The sequence below is a fragment of the Centruroides vittatus genome, unplaced genomic scaffold (assembly GCF_030686945.1).
Source record: "Centruroides vittatus isolate TY-2023 unplaced genomic scaffold, ASM3068694v2 contig_506, whole genome shotgun sequence".
NCBI lineage: Eukaryota > Metazoa > Arthropoda > Arachnida > Scorpiones > Buthidae > Centruroides > Centruroides vittatus.
The window spans coordinates 323206-343374 of record NW_027122293.1 but is presented as its reverse complement, the minus strand read 5'-3'; the positions used below and the strand labels follow the sequence as shown (position 1 = coordinate 343374).

At 28.9% G+C, this 20169-nt stretch overlaps 1 protein-coding gene across 2 annotated transcripts in view; it reads right to left on the bottom strand.

Annotated features, from left to right (window-relative positions):
• The window catches only part of LOC136978343 (patched domain-containing protein 3-like), a 28048-nt gene extending 8165 nt beyond the window's left edge, over positions 1-19883 (bottom strand). The window contains exons 1-4 of one of the 2 annotated variants that reach the window (XM_067274048.1): positions 19718-19883; positions 7707-8067; positions 4132-4749; positions 295-627 (exon numbers count right to left, since the gene is read on the bottom strand). In XM_067274048.1, coding sequence (XP_067130149.1) covers positions 295-627; positions 4132-4749; positions 7707-8058 — 1303 coding nt within the window. In that variant the 5' untranslated portion in view covers positions 8059-8067; positions 19718-19883. Of the gene's footprint in view, positions 1-294; positions 628-4131; positions 4750-7706; positions 8068-11933; positions 11999-19717 lie in introns of those variants that run through there. The other variant, XM_067274049.1, reaches the window with a different exon arrangement.
• Between the last annotated feature and the right edge of the window lie 286 nt (positions 19884-20169).

The window sequence follows — 20169 nt, the reverse complement described above, 5'->3', positions numbered from 1 at the left end:
ATAAACGTGACAATGGTAAGCGGAAATAGCTAAACTCTTTATACGGTTTTCATTTTAATGTTTGTTATATTATAGTATTTGATGTATATAACTACAAAGGTTATCTTATGTAAGGGTATATCACTTGGTGTGACACCAAGTAAACAATCTAATACAATTCCTATCCTCTATAACACAATCCTTTATTCCTCTACAATTGTATTGTACACAATTAACATTGTGTACAATAACCTTTGTAGTTATTAAATTATTAAATTTTTAAAAAAATGCTAGAAATATACTAATTCTACTCACCTGATAATGATTTAGGAAGAACTGGCTGAAACGACAGTGAATGCAAGTTGAGTTTTTCTCTTTTTCCATTCAGGGCCATAAAACCACCGAAAAAGCTAACTTGATAAATATAAGAAAATATTACGGCTGTAGCAGCATAGGTGCAGAAAATTCTAATAATCGGGAAAGGCATGGTTAATCCTATGAGAAAAGATATAAAATTAGTGGCTGATGTAATGGTGATAGAAACTGCCGCTTCAGAAAAAGATGCCGCCATTCTGTCTTCTACGCTATCTTTTGGATTAGTTCTTTTCCACGCTGCTAACAATACAAATGTATCGTCCAGGCCGATTCCTATTTAAAATTTTAAATTTTATTTAAAAATCTCAAAATATTCAATAGATATGATTAATCTTTCACTAATTTTATTTACGTTAAAATATCGACAATATTTATTTCTGGTATAAACTAATTTTAATATTTAAAAACTAAAATGTATTGTACGTTTATATATTATGAATTTTAAGAGATTACATAATTACCAATTACAGTTGCATGTAGAAAATACAGAAAGGGCAGAATATTTCAAAAATAATATTAAAAGAACAGTTTGAAACTTTTGGAACCTGATAAGTGCCAAACCATACAAACGGTCCGTAAAAATGATAACTGCAGAAGCCATATTGGAGAGTATTCTGAATAATTAACCGTAAAAATATACACATTTTAAACAGTATATTTCAGAATATCTATAAGTTTTATAATATTTTCATTTTAAATTAATAATTCATATTGTAGACAACCTATTGTTTTTTATTTGTAGATCTCTACAAACATGGATGACAAAATGAGCGCAAAAGAGAGAGAGTACATAATTATTATTGCCTTACTGTCCTTTATTTCCTTATTATATATTTTGTCAATGTGGATATTAATTATTAATAGGACAAGCCTCGCCCCGGGTTAGTTATTTTCTTCCAGATTGTTCTAAATTATTTATTAAATTATTAAAATTATAATTATTAATTTAGTTAAGAGATGGCGCCTAACGCTTACCTCTATACCAAATTCGTTTGTATGTAGTAATTAATTATAGCCATTTAGTAGCCCGATTATTTAGGCATTTGTTGGTTTATTAATATTAATAGGACATTAAAAATCTAATACAAGGGGGATACAACTTACTCGAAAAAGACCCAAGTAAAATCATGACAAAAATTTTATATAAAGACCTAGAAAGCTTAAAAACAAGAAAGAAGATGAATTCGATAAAATAAGAAGTGAAAATAACAGAATACCAAAGTTTAATATTAGAGTTAAAACCCATAAGAATCCAGTTAAGTATAGACCGCTAATTGATGTTAAAAATTATGTATATTATAATTTAGAAAAATTTTTTAAAAATAAGTTAAATACGATGTTAATCTCTAATTATAGTTCTAAAAATGTCGATGAATTAATAAATAGATTAAAAAATGAAAATACAGTAAGTCCTCTACTTACGAACTTAATCCGTTCGTAGCGGTCGTTCGCAAGTCGAAAAGTTCGTAACTCGAAAAGACCATGTTTGGCGCAAAAACTCAAATACAACGTTGTTTTTACAATTATGTAATGTTTAGGCTACTTGAATAACGTTGAATTAAGATTGTTAAAGGGAAGTATAAATTCAAATCAATCACATGTACATTATTTATTAAAATTACTCATTTAAAACAACTACAAATGTACATATGTATGTACTGTAAATGTTTTAACGTAAAACTTCAAAAATAAACTTGACTGTACATAAAAAATAACCAACTGCACTTTAATAGTAAATAAATGACACCACACCCGACTACAGTCCAAACTCAACTAAGTGCCTCTCAAGCTCATGTTAACCCGTCATCTGTCGGCTTTGTTCGTAACTTCGAAAGTTCGTAAGTCGAATGTTCGTAAGTAGAGAACTGCCTGTATAACAATTAATAATAATACGAAACTTTTATCTTTAGACATTAAAAATATGTACCCAAGTATAACTAAAAATAACATCATAACTTTTTTGCAGAATATTAAAGTCCTCGAATGGATTATTAAACTTTGCACGTTAGTCATAGAAAATAATTATTTCGAGTATGAGAATAAATTTTACAGCCAAAAAGATGGGATACCGATGGGCACTTGCATAGGCCCAAGACTAGCGGAAATTGTCATGATAGAAATAGATAAGAGAATTAGAGACATAAAAAGGCATCATATTTTACAATAGGTACGTAGACAACTGCATAATTATATTCGATGATAAGCAATCTAGCCAAAAATTATTCCTAGAACAGGTCAATGATATAGAAGAAAACATAAAATTTGAAGCTGAAATAGAAGAGAATATTAGGTTAAATTATTTAGATATAACAATAATTAGAAATAATAATAATCTAGAATATAAAAAATTTATAAAACTTATGCAGATACCGAAAGTATTAAATTATAAGTCCCTCAATCGATGAAATTTAGGTTAATGTTACCCTAGGTATACAAAATGGCGGCTCGTCTCTTACTCCAGCATACAGAAGCGAGGAAACAGTGGGGACGCACGTTTTCTAAACCTAACCTATTCTAATAATTTAGTTGCTAATAATTATGGTAATTTATTAGAATAGGTTAGGTTTAAAAAACGTGAATTCCCACTGTTTCCTCGCTTCTGTATGCTGGAGTCAGAGACGAACCGCCATTTTGTATACCTAGGCCCTAGGGTAACATTAACCGAAATTTAATACAGTAGAGCGTCGATAAGTGGAACGTCGGTAAGTGGAATGGCCGGAAAGTGGAACGATTTTCAGTCGGACTGTGTCGTGCTGAATCGAATGTTTTTGATACTAAATTTACTTCTAAAGTATAATTTTCATGTTTTTTATATTCTTTAATATATTTATTTTGTTTGTACAAAATGAAGAAATAATTTTTAACGATACGATAGCCTCGATGATTATTATAAAAATTTTCGTTAGGCTTAAAATCGACGAAAATTCAACACGAAGCGACACGCAACGGAGAAAAATTCAACAGGAAGCGATACGCGACAGAGAAAAATTTGAACATCGGACAGGTTAATGTATTTTTTTGTACAAAGTCGGAAATTGGAACAAATCACTAACTGGAAGGACCCCAGTCCCCAATTGGTTCCACTTATCGACGCTCTACTGTATATTTAAAATGTATATAGGAAAAATTAAAAATAGAACGACTAATTCACAAGATCAACAGTTGGAAATAGAACAAATAAACAAAATGTTTTTATTAAACGATTATATTCGAAAGACTTAAAAACATTCTAAAAGATAAAGTAAATTTAATCCCGGAAAAAAATAATTTGTTTAAAAGAAATTTATATTACAGACCAAATAAGAAATTAGATTTAATGGATGAAAAAAGTTGTTTATTCGTTTAATTGCAGTTGTGGTCCTAATAAAACTTATATAAGGGAAACCAAGCGAAAATTAGGAACAAGAATAAAAGAGCATATACGAGCAATAAGAGGTAATTTTGCAAATTCTGCTGAACATTGTAATAATTTTTCCTCAATTCTTGCGTAAAAGCTTAAAACCAGTATAATTGTCCTATTAATAATTAATGCCCACGTTGACAAAATATATAATAAAGAAAGAGTGAATGTTTCGTCATTCAGAATAGAATATATATGAATATTTAATTATGTAAATAATAATTGTTTACGTTAATGTAGGTTACTTCTACTGCAGATAAAAACGATCATTCCACTTTAATCAAGGTTGAAATTATTTTACGAGGAAAAATGTACACAAACAGGAATCTACGTAAGTAACTCTACTTATATTTAAATATTTATATGCAGAAACTTACCAAGCATCAAATAAGGAACAGAAGAAACGATATCGTTAAATTTGACACCACAAAAAAGTACAGCACCAAATGCGGATAAGACTCCTAATCCTGCAGAAATGCAACCGATTAATCCAAGCCACGGGTTGGCTTTTACCCAATCTCTGTTTGTGCAAACAATCATTCCAAATGCTATCATTAGAAAAACGGCAAGAGAGCAGAAAGATTGCACAGTTTTGGCATTTCTTTCAAGTTCCTCGGGAATACTAATGCTGGCAATTCGAGTTGTAGCAAGGCCTTGGTAGTGAAGACTTTCTGTTTCACGAAGGAACTGTTTTTGCCAAATATCAGATGCTTCCGAATGTTTTAGGAGATAAATTAATTTTATTGCTTTAGCAGAAATAATTTCATTTCTTTCATTCAATTGAACTCCTCCAAAATTTAGTGCTGTAAATTTTATATTATAATTAGTACTGTTCACTTCTAAAGGATACTTGAATCGTTTTCCATTATTTAGAATCTGGTGAGAATATTCTAAAAGGGTTTGTTTGAAGCATTCTCCATTGTTAATTGTACATAAATCTCTGTATTTCCAGGTTTTGTTATTCCAGTTAGCTGTTAAATTTTGTATGATGTTATCTAAATAAAAAATAAAGATAATAATAAGGACAATTAATTTATGATTCATAATTTTTAATCTTAATAACATATTACTGTATTCTTGAGTTATCTGTAAAATTTGTGCCAATTTCTAAACGATGTTAGTTTACAGTTTTCATTAGCGAGGTTGAAGCCGAAGTTTTAAACGCTTAAACGTGTACGCCGGACGTTCAGCGCCGCTTCCTTGTAAGCCTAGAAGTTTGACAATGGCGTTTGGAATGTCGAGCATGATTCCACTATCCAAACGCCATTGTCAAACTTCTAGCCTTACAAGAAAGTGGCGCTGAACGTCCGACGTACACGTTTTTGCGTTTAAAACTTCGACCTCAACGTCTCTATTCTCTATATATCAATAACTGATGTATATGTGATTTAATTATGTATAGTTTCTTTTCTGATTGTTCGTCTAGCGACCTTGAACGTTATATTGTCACTCTGAACCCACAAAGAAATCATGGACCCCGATCTCAACTGTCTAAAGACGAAATAATGAAAACATTATATTCTTTAGTGTAATTAAAATTAAATAATTCTAATTTATTTATACATTAAAGGAATTGGCATAGAATTTTATAGATAACTCAATAGTTTTTCTACTTTTTAAAGTGATTGCCAATTTATTATTTTAATTATTAATAAAGTAGTAGAGACAACTAATATTGAGTTTCCAATAACTAATCGGTACACAAGTACTACTCACTATAACATTGATTAAAAAATAAAAATAATAATTTTTCAATGATACAATCAATAATCTTTATTTGTATAGAATAGATCTATAATTTAAATCATTATTTATAGAAATTATATCTAAAGTTTGAGATTTTCTTTTGATAATTTTTTGAAGCAGTACAGTCTCTGAGTAAATGAAGAGCAGAGAAATCACTACAATTACACCAATTACAGTTTCTTGAAAAGTCAATAAATGTATTATTTATAATTAAAGAGTAGTGATTAAGTCTCAGTTGAATTAATCCTTCTGAATCATTTAAAAACAGCTTATCAATATACTTTTTAACTTTTAATAGATTAAAATACGATGTTTTCTGTTGTTTATAAAACTTAAGAGATTCGTTTGAATAGCTTTTCCTAAATTGTATTAGAGCTTTGTTCTTCTGCCTTTTTTGTTTATAACAATCCAAATCAAAGCATGGCTTCTTAAATTTATGTGTTATATTAGATTTTGAGTTACGTATTTGTATAAATTCTTTAATTACTTGTTCAAAACGAGAATATTTTTCAATTCCCACCGGTAATCCGTAATTCAATAAATGATTAATTCTTTTGCCAAACAGAAGTTGATATTGTTGGATTTTGTAATGGATTATTTGATGTGATATTGATTCATTCTTATTATTTTGATCTTTTGCTATTTGAATAGATATTCTTATAGGAAAATGGTCGGAGAGGTCGTAGTTTAATACCCGAATCTCCGTACATAAGTCTGTTAGTAGCTCTGAACATATTATTAGATCAATTGTTGAACAACCCGAATTAGTTAAGCAAGTAAATTCAGCCGGGTAATCATTTTTTTATTCTACCGTTCAAAATATATAGTTGTAGTTGATCCATATGTTCAAGTAGTTTGATTCCTATTTTGTTAAATTTTTTATCTTTTGATTTACGGATGTTTTGAATCAATAAATTAAGAAGGACCCTTGTATTCCATATCTTTTTTTGGGCTATTCTGGCATTTAAATCTGCTATTATTATGATATAAGGGGTAAGATTTTTCCATTTTTTGATGAGTTTAAATACATCATTTAGAATCTGAAGTTGATCCGGTGGGATATAAACTATAATAATGGATATTAATCTTTTTTTCCCAAAAATTGCAACTCTACGCCGCCATATAGACGTATAGGGCCGATTAGTTTATGCGCCATGTCGATATAACATTAAATTCCCTATTTTTTTAAAAAACCATTTACCGAGGGCATCCAAGTTTCCGTTAATCCCATTATGTCCGTATTATTTAAAAGATATTTAAATTCAACGCTATCATTTTTTTAGTATACAATTACAGTTGCAGTTTATTATTTTTGACTGAGGTTTACCTTGATTTTTATTATTAATGACTTTGCTCCCAACCTTCGATCATAATAAATAGTAATCAGAATTATTCATGGAGTATATTCTAAAAAATCCTCTGCATATACCAGTTAATTTATTAAAAAACTTTATGTAATTTTTTCTGTTAAACTACGAGCTGATTTTCTTCTAATTAAACTTGAACATTATGACCTTTTAAATCAATATAATAAAGTAGTAAGGCTTTTCTTCTTATAAGAGAATTAGCAACCAAATCGGTTGATATGTTTAAGTTTTGCCATTGACCAAATAATTTATTTTGTTTTTGCTTACTAAAGGCTAACATAATATTATTCTACTCTTCGTGATTGAGTATATTCAATAATCAAGTTATTTTCACCCTCTAGAGGCTTTGTATTACGTGAAGATTGCGTTGTACGGTTGATTGGAGGTCTTCAAAAAACTCCAACGAAGAGAGGCAGAAGTCCAGGATTCTGCTCAATTCCAGCCATTAGTAATAATAATTGGGTCAATTTTGGGTTACATATTGTGAAAATAAAGGCGAGAAAAACAAAACGAATAAAGTAATAACTTTCGAAACAAGGAGTAATCAAAAAGTCACCATTCGCCATGACGAACGGAGCCTATTGTTTGCCTGTAAGCATTGTAGTCTGTGCTATAAAGTTTGCGCATTTATATAAAATATTTCTGTTTTTTGTATTATTTAACTTATTAAAAAATATTTTTATTTATTCATTATCTCGTTCCGCTTAAAACTTAATAATGCATTTTGTAATAACTAATACTTTACTCTAATTTTCAGCATTAAACCAAAGTATATATATGGTACTTTTGAGAATGTTATAATTGTAAATTTTGAAAATTTATACAAGAAAAATGCTTACCTATTTGTAAAATCTTTTCAAAATGTGATTTTTGTAAAAGAGATCTTTGATCCTTAGATATAATCAAAATTATAGCGAATGGGGTAGCATCCAGACTTCGAGTCCAATCAAAATGAGATTCGTCGGAAGAAAATAATGATTTTATGATTTGTTTATCCGTATGAACTCTTCCAGTTTCAGATGCAAATAAATAATTGATGTCACTTTCGCGCTGTAAAAAATACAAACCTGGAGAGAGTACACCAGTAATTATTATTGGCGTGATGATAAAAAAGAAAGGACGACGAGCAATTAAAATTCCTAAATGCCTAAACCCAGACGAGATACATTCTTGTACAATGTTCACATTCATGTTTAATATCTAAAAAAAAAAACAATTATTTATAAACTTTTTCTTAAAAAATACAATATGTATATAAATAGTTTTAATTATTTTCCTGTTAAATAATTATCATATTACCGAAAATAGAAATTAATTATTTCCAAAGTAAAATTGAGAATTTAGAAAGTGGACAAGATAAAAATATAGACCCTATTCCTCAGGTTTGTTTAGAGCAATTTGCTTCCCTCCGTGTCTTTTCCGTCGCCTTGAGATCTCTCTCCTGTCTCTCTTCTTTTCGGAGTAAAAGCGAATACACTCCTCTATGACCAAAGAAGAAAGGAGAGCAATTTGCTATGTTTCTATTTAAATTCTACTTTTATCATCCGGAAAGTTTTTAATAAAAAACGAGTTACAAGGTTGAACCAAACTTGTCGACTTTACAAAATCTATTGATGAAATCTAACCTGATTTGAATCTACGTTAAAATCAAGACATATGTTTTCTGATTAATACTCAAGGTAACATTACATTGAATTTAAAGGAAAACTGGTTGAAATAGTTGAATTATATTAATATTTAACAGTTGTTCACCTCTAAACGTATGTATTAATTACACTGAAATTTATGCATATTATGCTATTTATAGTTCTTTATCGTCAAACGAAAATTTATGAAATTTAATAAAATCATATTGTTAATTAATTAATTAATTATTTATTTATCTATTATTTTTTGAATAAATTATTCGCAAAAACTGCTGAGTGGAATTAGGATGGATATAATACCTTGTTATTCATTATCCTATAGTTAATTGGTTGCAATTTGAAAAAATTGTAGACCTATAAATCCCACTGTCGTCCGTCCGGCTGTCTGTCTTTCCTTAATCTCAAGAAGTGTTAGACAAATGTAAGGCGAGACTATTTATGGAAACTTTAGGAACAGGAAGCCCCAATTAAATATATACGAGCTTCCTGTACAAATCGGAAGTTACTTTATTTCAATTCAAACATGTTTTCTTGAAAGGTGTTACGGCACGACTGTATTGTTGAAAGAACAACATAAAGTTAAAGTGGCATATAAATATATGCCACTTTAACTTTAATGAAATAATATGTATTTAATTAATTATAGAAAATAATGAAAAATAAATGTTTATATCATTAAAGTTTGTAATCTTATCAACTGTAATCACTTGTACGATTATAATTTGTAACATGTTTTACTTGATCTCATGAAGGACAAATACCACGTTTGCCTCCCAATGCTACGTATAGATATTTGAGAGAATGACCTATACAAAAACATAAGCTACAATATATGTGGTTTGATTTAATATATAAAACCGGCATGTGTGTCTAGTCAAAATAAAACTATTAATTAATATTAACAAATTCAAATGTTACAGATTTGTTTTTCGGGGTCCAAAGAGATCATACCGTCTTCTCTTGTAGAAAATTGCTAAAATTCATTTTTCATACTCGTTATTTATTGAAAATCTATGAAATAAGATAATATTAGCTTTTGTCTGTCTGGAGTTACAATAAGGTGTTCTGCAATACACCATTTCTATCAGCATTAAGAGTTATTTGTTAGCGTAATCGAGTCTCCCAAAAATAGTTATCTTTTATAAATATAATGCGACATTCTTATTTAACTATTTTTTTTAACGTGAAGATTCCTATATAGATCACGTATTTAGGTCGTTTTAATATTCATGAGAGATTACACAGACGGGATTAATATAGGCTACTCGATTTCGTTTTACTTTCCCGGTTGTTATGTATAATACATAACAAGAGAGAGTATTAGAATCGTTTCACGTGTCAAATTTGACCCTGCGAGTTTTTTTTTTTTTTGCAAATCTCCACGTTTTGAGAGCCTTGAACCCAAATATAAAGGAAAAATTCCGTGTGTGTGTGTTGTGTTTCGTGAACCAAATGGGGGATTAAATTAATCTCAGTGTTTTAAAAGTGCTGTATTTATTTCAAAATTCACGCAAGCAATCTGGTTTTTTGAGTAATTGAGTTGAGATGTTGCCGCTTGTTGATGCAATAGTAAATTGTTTTGGTGTATGCTGCCATAGCTTGAACACGTGATTAAATTGTGTCTGGGCGTTTTTAACTCCACACGGTTCGGGATCTAGCGACTTTTCGCTTTTGTTTCTAAAACCGAAGATTTTTGTTTATTTATGTCATTTTATGTTTGTTTTTAACAAAGGAAACCATAAAATGTCTCGTAAACTTCAGGCTAGTGACATTTCTTCAGCACTTTTAAAGGAAAATAGCAACTTCTCCTACATTTTCTTCTTGAAAGTCACGAATCAGATCATCTGAGCATGCAATCAGATTCTGATAGTGAAGCAGATGACAAAGAGTTACCAACAAACACTGAATCATCTGTCATGCCAGATTTAAGCAAACGAAATTTTCATTCCGCCACAATTCAAAGAAAGATAATTTCTATTTGGATTTCAAAAAGATGTTACTCTTATCTTCTACATTACGAAACTATGCACGTTTGTACTGTACGTATGATGCCACTTTACACTATAATAAAGAATTTGGATAGAGAAAGTGGAAATAAAAGGTAACCATCTGTTAAAACGTTTTACAATTAAATAAAAAGTGCAGTTGATAAGGATAAACTCGCAAGAACTTGTGATGTGTCACACAATTCAAAACGTTGGTCACTCACTACAATTTTTTCTATGCTATATTATACAGCATAGAAAATAGACATATTAATCCTTATTAATCCTTAAAAAGAAATTTTATGTCTAGATTTTACTAATAAGTATTAAAGTTTTATTACAAAAAAGCATATTTTAAAAAATTTAGTTGTACAGACAATTTCGATTTTCAGTTAGTCAGTAGATAAGCTCTCGTTTGTGTCTTCAATAATAAATAGATCTTTGTTTTATTGGATCTATACTTAATTTAAAAAACGATAAAAAATACCACTTTAAATTGCACTTTTATTCAATTGATATATTTATAAGTAGATAATATTCAGGGTAAAACTAACCCGACATGGTTCAGGGTGTGACTTTCATTCACCTGATTCGTTGGAAGATTAATATCTGAAGATGGGGTAATGATTAAGAAACGAAATTTGGCACAGTAGCTTGTGTGTAAGGGGCATTTTCTGCTATTAAATTCTGAAGAAAACTCCCAGAATATGGTCAAAAAATTCTCTAAATTCGCTCGTGATCGTGGTCTTGTCCACACGTGGTATATAAAGATGATTGGTTTAAGTATAAATAATATCCAATGAAGTATTAATAATTCTACATAATTAATAAAATTTGGAATTTCTATCCACGATTTTAAGGAACAAGCCATAACGACAATTTTATTGAATTATTAATTTTGATGAAATATCATTACACTAAAAGTCAAATATCATTATAGAGGGGAAGGAGTCATACCTCGATTGAGATCAAGTTTAATGAAAATTTTACTCGTTATTGGCATTTACAATTTTTTAAAAATTCAGCCCGACTCTCCCAAAATAAGGCTTTTGTCTTTTATAATAATTAATATTACAAAAAAAGAATTTTAAATAAAATCTCGCAACAGATGGCGCCACGCATTATTTTTTTTAAATTAAATTATTATTGTTGTTGTTATTATTTATTTATATTTATTTATTTATTTTTGAAAAATACAAAAATGTATTAAAATTCAATAAAATTACTTCTTTTAAGCTTTTATTATTATTATTATTTAAAGTATAAAGTTAATCATTCGATTAAATTTAAAAAAAAACAATGATAACATTAGCAATTTATATCTATTTCGTTTAAATTATAATATCTTCATTAGAATTTTGACTCTAGAAACATAATATTAGTTTTTTATAAGCTGATTTAAAAAACCGGTCTTTATGAATAATCGTCAACTCACCTAAATTAACAATAACTAGTTACAAGATGAGCAGGTTTTTAGGTCTACAACAACAAGTATTTTCCACAGGAAACTTAGTTATACAGCTTGATCTCACAATGTATATCCAGCACCAAAATTACCACAATGTATCTTCGTGTTTCGAGACGACATTATTAAATGACCTCTTATTTCCTTGACTTTCTTGGTCTCGTCATTTATAACTTGTTCACCTCGAAACCTGGCGAGTTTGGTTATGAAATAATAGTCTAATCTACTAAAATAGGTTTCTTCTAGACCCGTGTGCAAGACTTTGTTTTTTTTTTAACTTCACCTTTTTCATACTATTTTTTATAATATAGTGTATTCGTTTTTATAATATAGGTATATAGAGTAATAGAATACAGTAGGCTGAGGTGAAATGTATGAGTACGTGTTAAATATAAGTTAAATACAATTCATTCTTTTATTAAGATTCCAATTTTTCCATAATGACAGGAGTTAAATCTTCAAAGTCCTTCCCGTATGAACGACCTTTACTTCTATATACATATAAAATCAAAATTTTCAGAATAAAAACTAAGTATATAATTTTTAATTAAAGTAATTTAATTGTGATATTCTAAAATGTAATAAAAATGGGGGGGGGGGTCCGTGATTTCGTTTTCGAAGTATAAGGACGGTGCACGAGCGCGCACGCGACAAAGTAATATCCTAAGGTCGATAGTACCTCTTCTACGTGGCTTATAGAATTGAATTTTCTCAAAATTTAATGGGTAGATTTTGATAAAACTTTGCTACTTTCCATTAATTGCGATGAAGAATCTAAAAATATAATAAAAAAGAATCAGTGGCTTCGTTTCCGAGATACAGTGGGGTCGAAATGACAACGTCCATGCCTCCTGACGTAATTGAACGCGCGGAATTTAGGGGACAAAAATAAATAAGTATTGCATCTGTGTCTTTATACTTGCTGACACCTACTCTACTTCAGTAGTTTATAAAATGAAGGCAAATTAAATTTACAATTTATAAATTTATTGCCTTCATTTTGTTATTAACACAGTATAACATACAAAACGTTATGCATTAACATGACGTTGATATATATAGGCCTAAAATTTTAATTCTCTTTATTATTTTCCAACTTTTATACTTATTATCAATCTTTTTATATTTTATATAAAAGATAAAAAAATATATATTAATTTAATTAAAAATGAATACAAAATATTATAAAATAAATTTACAATCAAGTTTTGAATTAATGTCTCATTTCTGGACAATTCAAATCATCTTTACTGTTGATAAAATAATCTTTGATTAAAAACATGAATCATATGGAAAAAAATCTTTTTAAATCTGTAATTAAAATAATATTAGATTATGTTTTATAATTATTTTAATATTTTCTGGTTATTTTTTTAAGTAAAAGATGATAAAATGTGGAAACAATTAAATATATACATACATTGTGATTTTACTTGTTTACTAGGCAATTTTCTTCTCTGTGTTATTTTTATTGTATAAAAAAACAATACAGAGTGTAATCTGAAAGAAATATCAGCTAAAGTAGAGAATTTAAGTATCAATTGTTATTTCCCAATCAAGCATAAAAAGTTGTAGGTTATGAAGGACGAATCATATACCAACATATTTTGCTTAATATTTTTCTTCATCTTTTGTTTTTAATAACTTATTGGAAAATATTCAGTTATGACCTTGTTCATGCAAACTAATTGGCGATTTTGAAATAACGCAACATTATACAGTAGAAATTCGATATAGATATAGGCACCTTTCCAAAAATGCGCATTGAAAAAGACTAGACAGATTAAAACACTGATAATTGTGAGTAACGCAATTAAAACAGCAAACGAGTTATGTGAGTATCATAAAAAGCATCAAATTGTTTGCTTATTTTAATCATAAATTGGTTTTTATAGTTACGTAAAGCAAGATACTCTACTTAGATACTACCCATCGACACACCATTTTCCTTTGTTTCTTAATGTTGATTAGGAATAAAGGACATAAAAGCCATGAAACATTAGTATTATTAATTAATTGAAATATTTCGTTGGACATGCTCTTAACATGATTTTGTGAGGTCTTCATACACACACACCTCTTCCTAAGCCTGAAGAATCGCTGTTTTTTTTTAAATGTTCAATTGATGCGAATGAATTGTTATCTGCGTATACTATTAACATAAGAGTTCCTAATGTAAGCAGTTAATCTAAGCCGTTCATCCTTGATGGGAAAAAAGCTAATGGTACTTTTCCTGTGGCACTAAATGCCCTCCAACCATCACACTATTAACCTTCACTGTCTGGAAAGATTGAATAGATATTGAAATAATTGAGCGAAGAAATCCTCGATAGACTGGTGAGTTAGCCACTAACTCACCAGCCTATAGAATGACTAATCATAGACATATTTAGATATATGTAAATTGAATAAAACATTATATATAAAGAAGAATTAAAATATTATATTAAAAAATCCCTGGCTTTGATCAGAACTTCAAACTACTACCAAATTATACAGGATATTATTGACATGTAATACTTGTTATATGCATACATTTATTTATTCTGTACAGGTCAATATTATAAATAGAAAGGTGTACAGATATGAATAAGCGTGTCATAAGTGTATAGATTTTATCATATTTTAAATTGGTAGACTAATTAAAAGTATAATGCAGTATAGGCAACTCTATGTTGTTCATAAAGTTCTTGTTCTGTTTTATTTAAATTTACGTCGTAAAAAACCTGTTTTAAATAATTAAATTTATTTCCGTAAATTATCACTTGTGTTATATCCAATATTATCTAATAAATTACTTAATAATAATAATTATACACGTTATTGGTAATAATTATGAACTCTATTGCTTAATTTATCGCTATTTGTGCTTAAGGTATGATAATTATGAATGAAGTATATTTAAAATTGATAATTTAATAATTAAAAATAGGTGATAATTATAAATTATTACAATGGTAACCAACACGTAGCCTCATATGGCTCTCGTATATCTGGTTTGGCATCGGCAAATATGGGGTTTTATTGGGATAATTTAAAACAATGAATGATGCTAGTTGTAAAGTCTGAATAGCATTGCAATAGTACCATTAACAATACAATATTATGCTTTACTACCACATCATTGGCTCTTACCGATGTTAAATTCCTTAACTAAATATAAAATTTATTCCGTTTACTATTAATGATAGCTTTATTATTAAGAATATAGCATATTAATTAACAGTTTCTATATTTATTTTTTTTGTTTGAAATGCAGATAAAGACATTAAAATAAATTCCTCATTTAAAATTTATGCAACTTTTAATAACGTTCAATAAAGTAAACAGGGAATATCCCGGGTTGGTATTATTAACTCTGTTCCTAGAACTACTTAAATACTATGGAAATCGCAATTAACTTTTTAATATTTTTAATATTATTAATTTTAACATAGGAGAGACTAAACTTTTGTTAAATATACACGGGTTGTTCGATTATCTTGATAATTATCCTAAGATATTTTAAATTTTGTGCTGTAATAACCCATCGTGTAGGTGTCAATCAGTCTTATTTTGTTAGTTTGACTGTATCTAAGCTAAGAAGTAGTTTAAAAGCCACTTTACATAAGTCAGATACAAACAATTAAAATGTTACGGTTTCTCCTGCATTAATTAGTTATCGGGTTAATAAAGAAAAAGTTCTAGCGGTATAGATTTCTATCAGATTTAAACTGTTATTATCTTTCAGAGATTTTAATCTTAGAGTAAGGGAAATTTAGAAAATCCTTGGATTTGAATCCAGGATATTTCCTTTTTATTTTATTTTCCTTTATACATATTCATAAACTGTTTCGCGGTTCGGGTATTTCCCTACTTGAAGCTAATCAAATGACTTATTGGCACGCAAGAACCAGCTTATGATAATAATAACGACAATGAATTTGCTTCAATAAATCTTTTGCTGTTTCTTAATTCGCGTAAAATATACAGTCAAAACTACAGTACTTTAGTACATAAATTTATATTTATAATGCTTAATTAGAATAAGACCTTGTACAGTATTTTAACGATCGTTAGTAGATACTTAAAAATACAAACTTTTCATATTTATTCAACCAAAAAATTACTTTTTGACAGTTTTTCAATCAGTTTGACACGTAAATATAGCGAATTAAAATTTAATTTAAAATATTCTTTATCACATATTAATTTCCTTACATCATATGTACTAAGATTCATATTAAAGGAGTACAGATTATAAAGAACACTGTGAATGCAACTTATTAACTATTGGATGCATTATTTTGTATTGAGATCATTAGTACAGTAGAGCATCGATTAACCGACTTATCGATTAACCGACCGCGTTCTAGTCGGCAAATTCAAATGTCCGCTAGTGATGTGGCGCTACAATATTTGGTTATGTCTTGGCTACTTTAATATTATTTTTGTTAAATTTTTGCATGTTTTAGCTGGCAGCACTGGCTCGACCATTAAAGGGAGGCTAGTATTTAAACCAGGCCTAATACACTATACTAATAATGTATTTTTTCATACTTTTCGGTTATCTGACTTTTCAGTTATCCGACCAAACGCAGTCCCCAATTAAGTCGGATAATCGATGCTCTACTGTAATTACAATTGTTTTTATTAGATAACTTTCTCTTGATTGTAGCCTATATATACTAAATAAACAGATATACTATAAAATTCTTGGTTAATGTTACCCTAGGTATACAAAATGGCGGCTCGTCTCCGATTCCAGCAATCAGAAGACAGAGAACAGTGGGGATGCACGTTCTAACCTAACCTATTCTAATAATTTGGTTGCTAATAATTATGGTAATTTATTAGAATAGGTTAGGTTAGATTAGAACGTGAGTCTCACTGTTCCCTGCCTTCTGATTGCTGGAATCGGAGACGAGCCGCCATTTTGTATACCTAGGGTAACATTAACCTTCGTTTTAATAATCTTGAAATCTAAAACAAGTTTTACACTGATTTGGGGGGTATTTTTTTGTAGATCTTATTAACTATTTGACCTTAATGTTAAAATGAAGGTCAACGAAATATAGTGAATCTTCTAAATAACAGCTACTGATGGAAACAAACAAAATGACTGCCGTTCAATAGGATAAAAATGATGATAAAATAATTTATTTGGAAAAATAACAAAATGTGAATTAAATACAAGTTAAATCTAATGCAATTACAAGATTTATAAGCAATAAAATTAAATAGAATATTTTAGAATCTGAATGAGAAGCGAAAACTCTGGAGTTTAGATTAATAGATTCAGTTTCGATTGTAAATATAAATAAATTTAAAAACAAAAACAAAGATTTAAATCAGTCAAAAATATAGAAAATAAATCACGCTCTGAATAAAAAGAACAAATACGAATAGTTTCTAAATTATTACATTTAAATTAATGTATTGACACGGTAATTTTCGAATATTTTGAAAAATAACAATACTATGATAATTATCGTTCCAGAATATTGTTTAGTTGATGACTTGTATTTTTGTGTCATTCCTATTTCCGTATTTTCGCATCAGTTAAAATATAACTAATTGTCGTTAAATACAATGCATTGAGAGAGAAAATCGTGACCAGATTTATTATATAGGCCTAAACCAACCACCAAATGATTTGAAATAATATAAAATAATAAAATTTTCAGTATGTTAAAAGTGAAAACAAACGTATTTTACTGTTTCTATCATTCAAATAAGGAAACATTCCTTTCTTTACTCTATAATTGATATCTTTCTCGGTATACTTTTGAATTACGTCTTCGTTTTCTGTGATTTATTTAATTATTTAAATTACTTCAAAAATAAAATTATATAAGAAAAGAAACTTAATACTGTATTTAAGATTTTCGTAATATTTTTAGAATGATAGTGCCTGCAGGCCTTAAGAGGTCCTTTTCAATACCTATCATGTATCCGACCAGGCCTATAATGGGTCTTAATTAGGCTGGTGATGATAAATGGAGATCGACATATACATCTATAAAAAATTACTAAACCAGACTCTAATGCTGTTTTTCCAAAATTTCAGCCATTTTGGAAAAGCAAGGATTTCAATTAGTGGGCTCATGTACAGAGCCGGTGCTCATTCTAGGCAATCGCCTAGGGCGCAAGATAATCCTTTTTAGAAGGATTTATAAGGATAGAGACAACTACCGGTCACTTTTTGCTCCGGATCTAGGAAAAATCTCCACTTTCGATGACCTTGCACACGACAGAGAAATGGATTCCACAAAAAGACCGTCGTTTGAATCGTTAGGTAGCAATCACTATTATATTGATAATACTACCCACTAATAATTCTCTCTTTCTATTGCTCGAATGATCTGTCTCAGTGCATAGTAGAAGAGGGTATTATTGGCTGATTATTTGTTAAAGGGAGACAATAGATCGTAAAGTTATATGGCCGAGCATAGCTTTACGCATAAGAACAGGTGTGACATGCAACTAGAATTCGATAAGTCTAAGTGAGAGAGTGAGTTCCCACTACCAAAACATGATAAATTTTGGGAGTTTGACTGGATTTGAACTCGAATCTCCCACAAATCATTTATTTAATCGAAAAAGATCTTGTTAACAGTAAAAAGAATCAAAACAAAAAGTCAATGTAGCAAATCTACTATAATATTTTATTTAGAACATAAAATATTTATAAATGTAATAACATTTTTTCTAATCTTAATTTAATGTAAAGTACAGTACAGTGATTTGTAGATTTGAATCGTGAAGTAAAGCTTATTTATGTTTACACATTCCTTGAAACACATGTTGCATCACGTTTACTGAATCAGTGATTTAAATAAACTTATTTTATGTACTATTTATTTTATATTTTATTTATCTTTACAGTGATGCATTAATGATATAGATAAGACCAATTAATAACTCCGAATAGGTCTTGCATTCCAAATAAAAAGGTTTATATGAATTCTTTAGTTGTAATCACAGCTATTGGCGTTAAGTTGAAGTATGCTTAAACATAGTTTTAGCACAGTAAATCGAGCAATAAAAACAAGTATTTTTTTGGCAAGTTCTGTTATTAACAGTTCTTTTTTAAAATCTTATCATCTTAGAGGAAATGAAAACAAATCTTTTGAAAATATCTGAGATAAAAATATCAAAATGGCAATCTAAAATGCTTCGTTACAGTTGTAAACATTAACAATAGAATTTCACCAAGTGTAACAAAACATTGTAAGAGTTGCGACATGAAAATTGTTAATAATTTACTAAAGAAAAGCCCTAAATAATCTACGTTCGATTATTATGAAATAAAATTTTATTCGTGTAAAAATTTATATAATTATGTTTTCGTGAAATTAATTAAAATACTTATTAATAAGATGCATAATAATTATAATGGTTTGATGTGGAAACACTAAAAATGCTTTAAACAAATAGGAAGAACAGAGATAACTTATATGACATATAAATAATAATTTTAAAAAAAGTCAGAATAAATATATTTATTAATTTAGACTTGATAAACACTAATGTTGTGTGTTTTTTTCATTAAAGACACTTTGCAAGTTTTCTATCAGATATTATTCGTTCTCGTTGATATTCAGATCTATCAGATATTATTCGTTCTCGTTGACGAGAACGAATAATATCTGATAGAAAACTTGCCAAGTGTCTTTAATGAAAAAAACACACAACATTAGTGTTTATCAAGTCTAAATTATAGAACAAGACACGGTTTTATAAAACAATATTTATTAATGTTAATTACTTACCTGTTTATTTCCTGTATTAGAATAACAATTCTGTGCTTTATTTGAGTTTAAATGCAGCAATCTGTAGCAATATATTCTTCACTTTCTGTACAGATTCATTGGAACAGCTGCGCGTGTAGACTTAAGGAAGGTAACACACGTGTCTTGCTTGCTAGTTTATCGTGTCTTTTCCCGTATGTACCATAATCAAGTTTGAAATGACGTTATTCAGTGACATGTGACTTGCTTAACAAATAAGATTTTTACTACTTTTTTAACTGGCAGTTTATGAAAGTATATAAATTTACATTAAAATCATTAGTGTATTCTATTTCAGGCTGAATTTAAAACTGTAACTTAACTTCAGTTGGGGAGGAAGGACCTCTTCATCCTCCCTAAATAATAATAAATTTAAAAGCGTAAGGCTCTAAGTTATCTCTTGTTTAGTTTACACGTAAATCTAGTAATTTAGT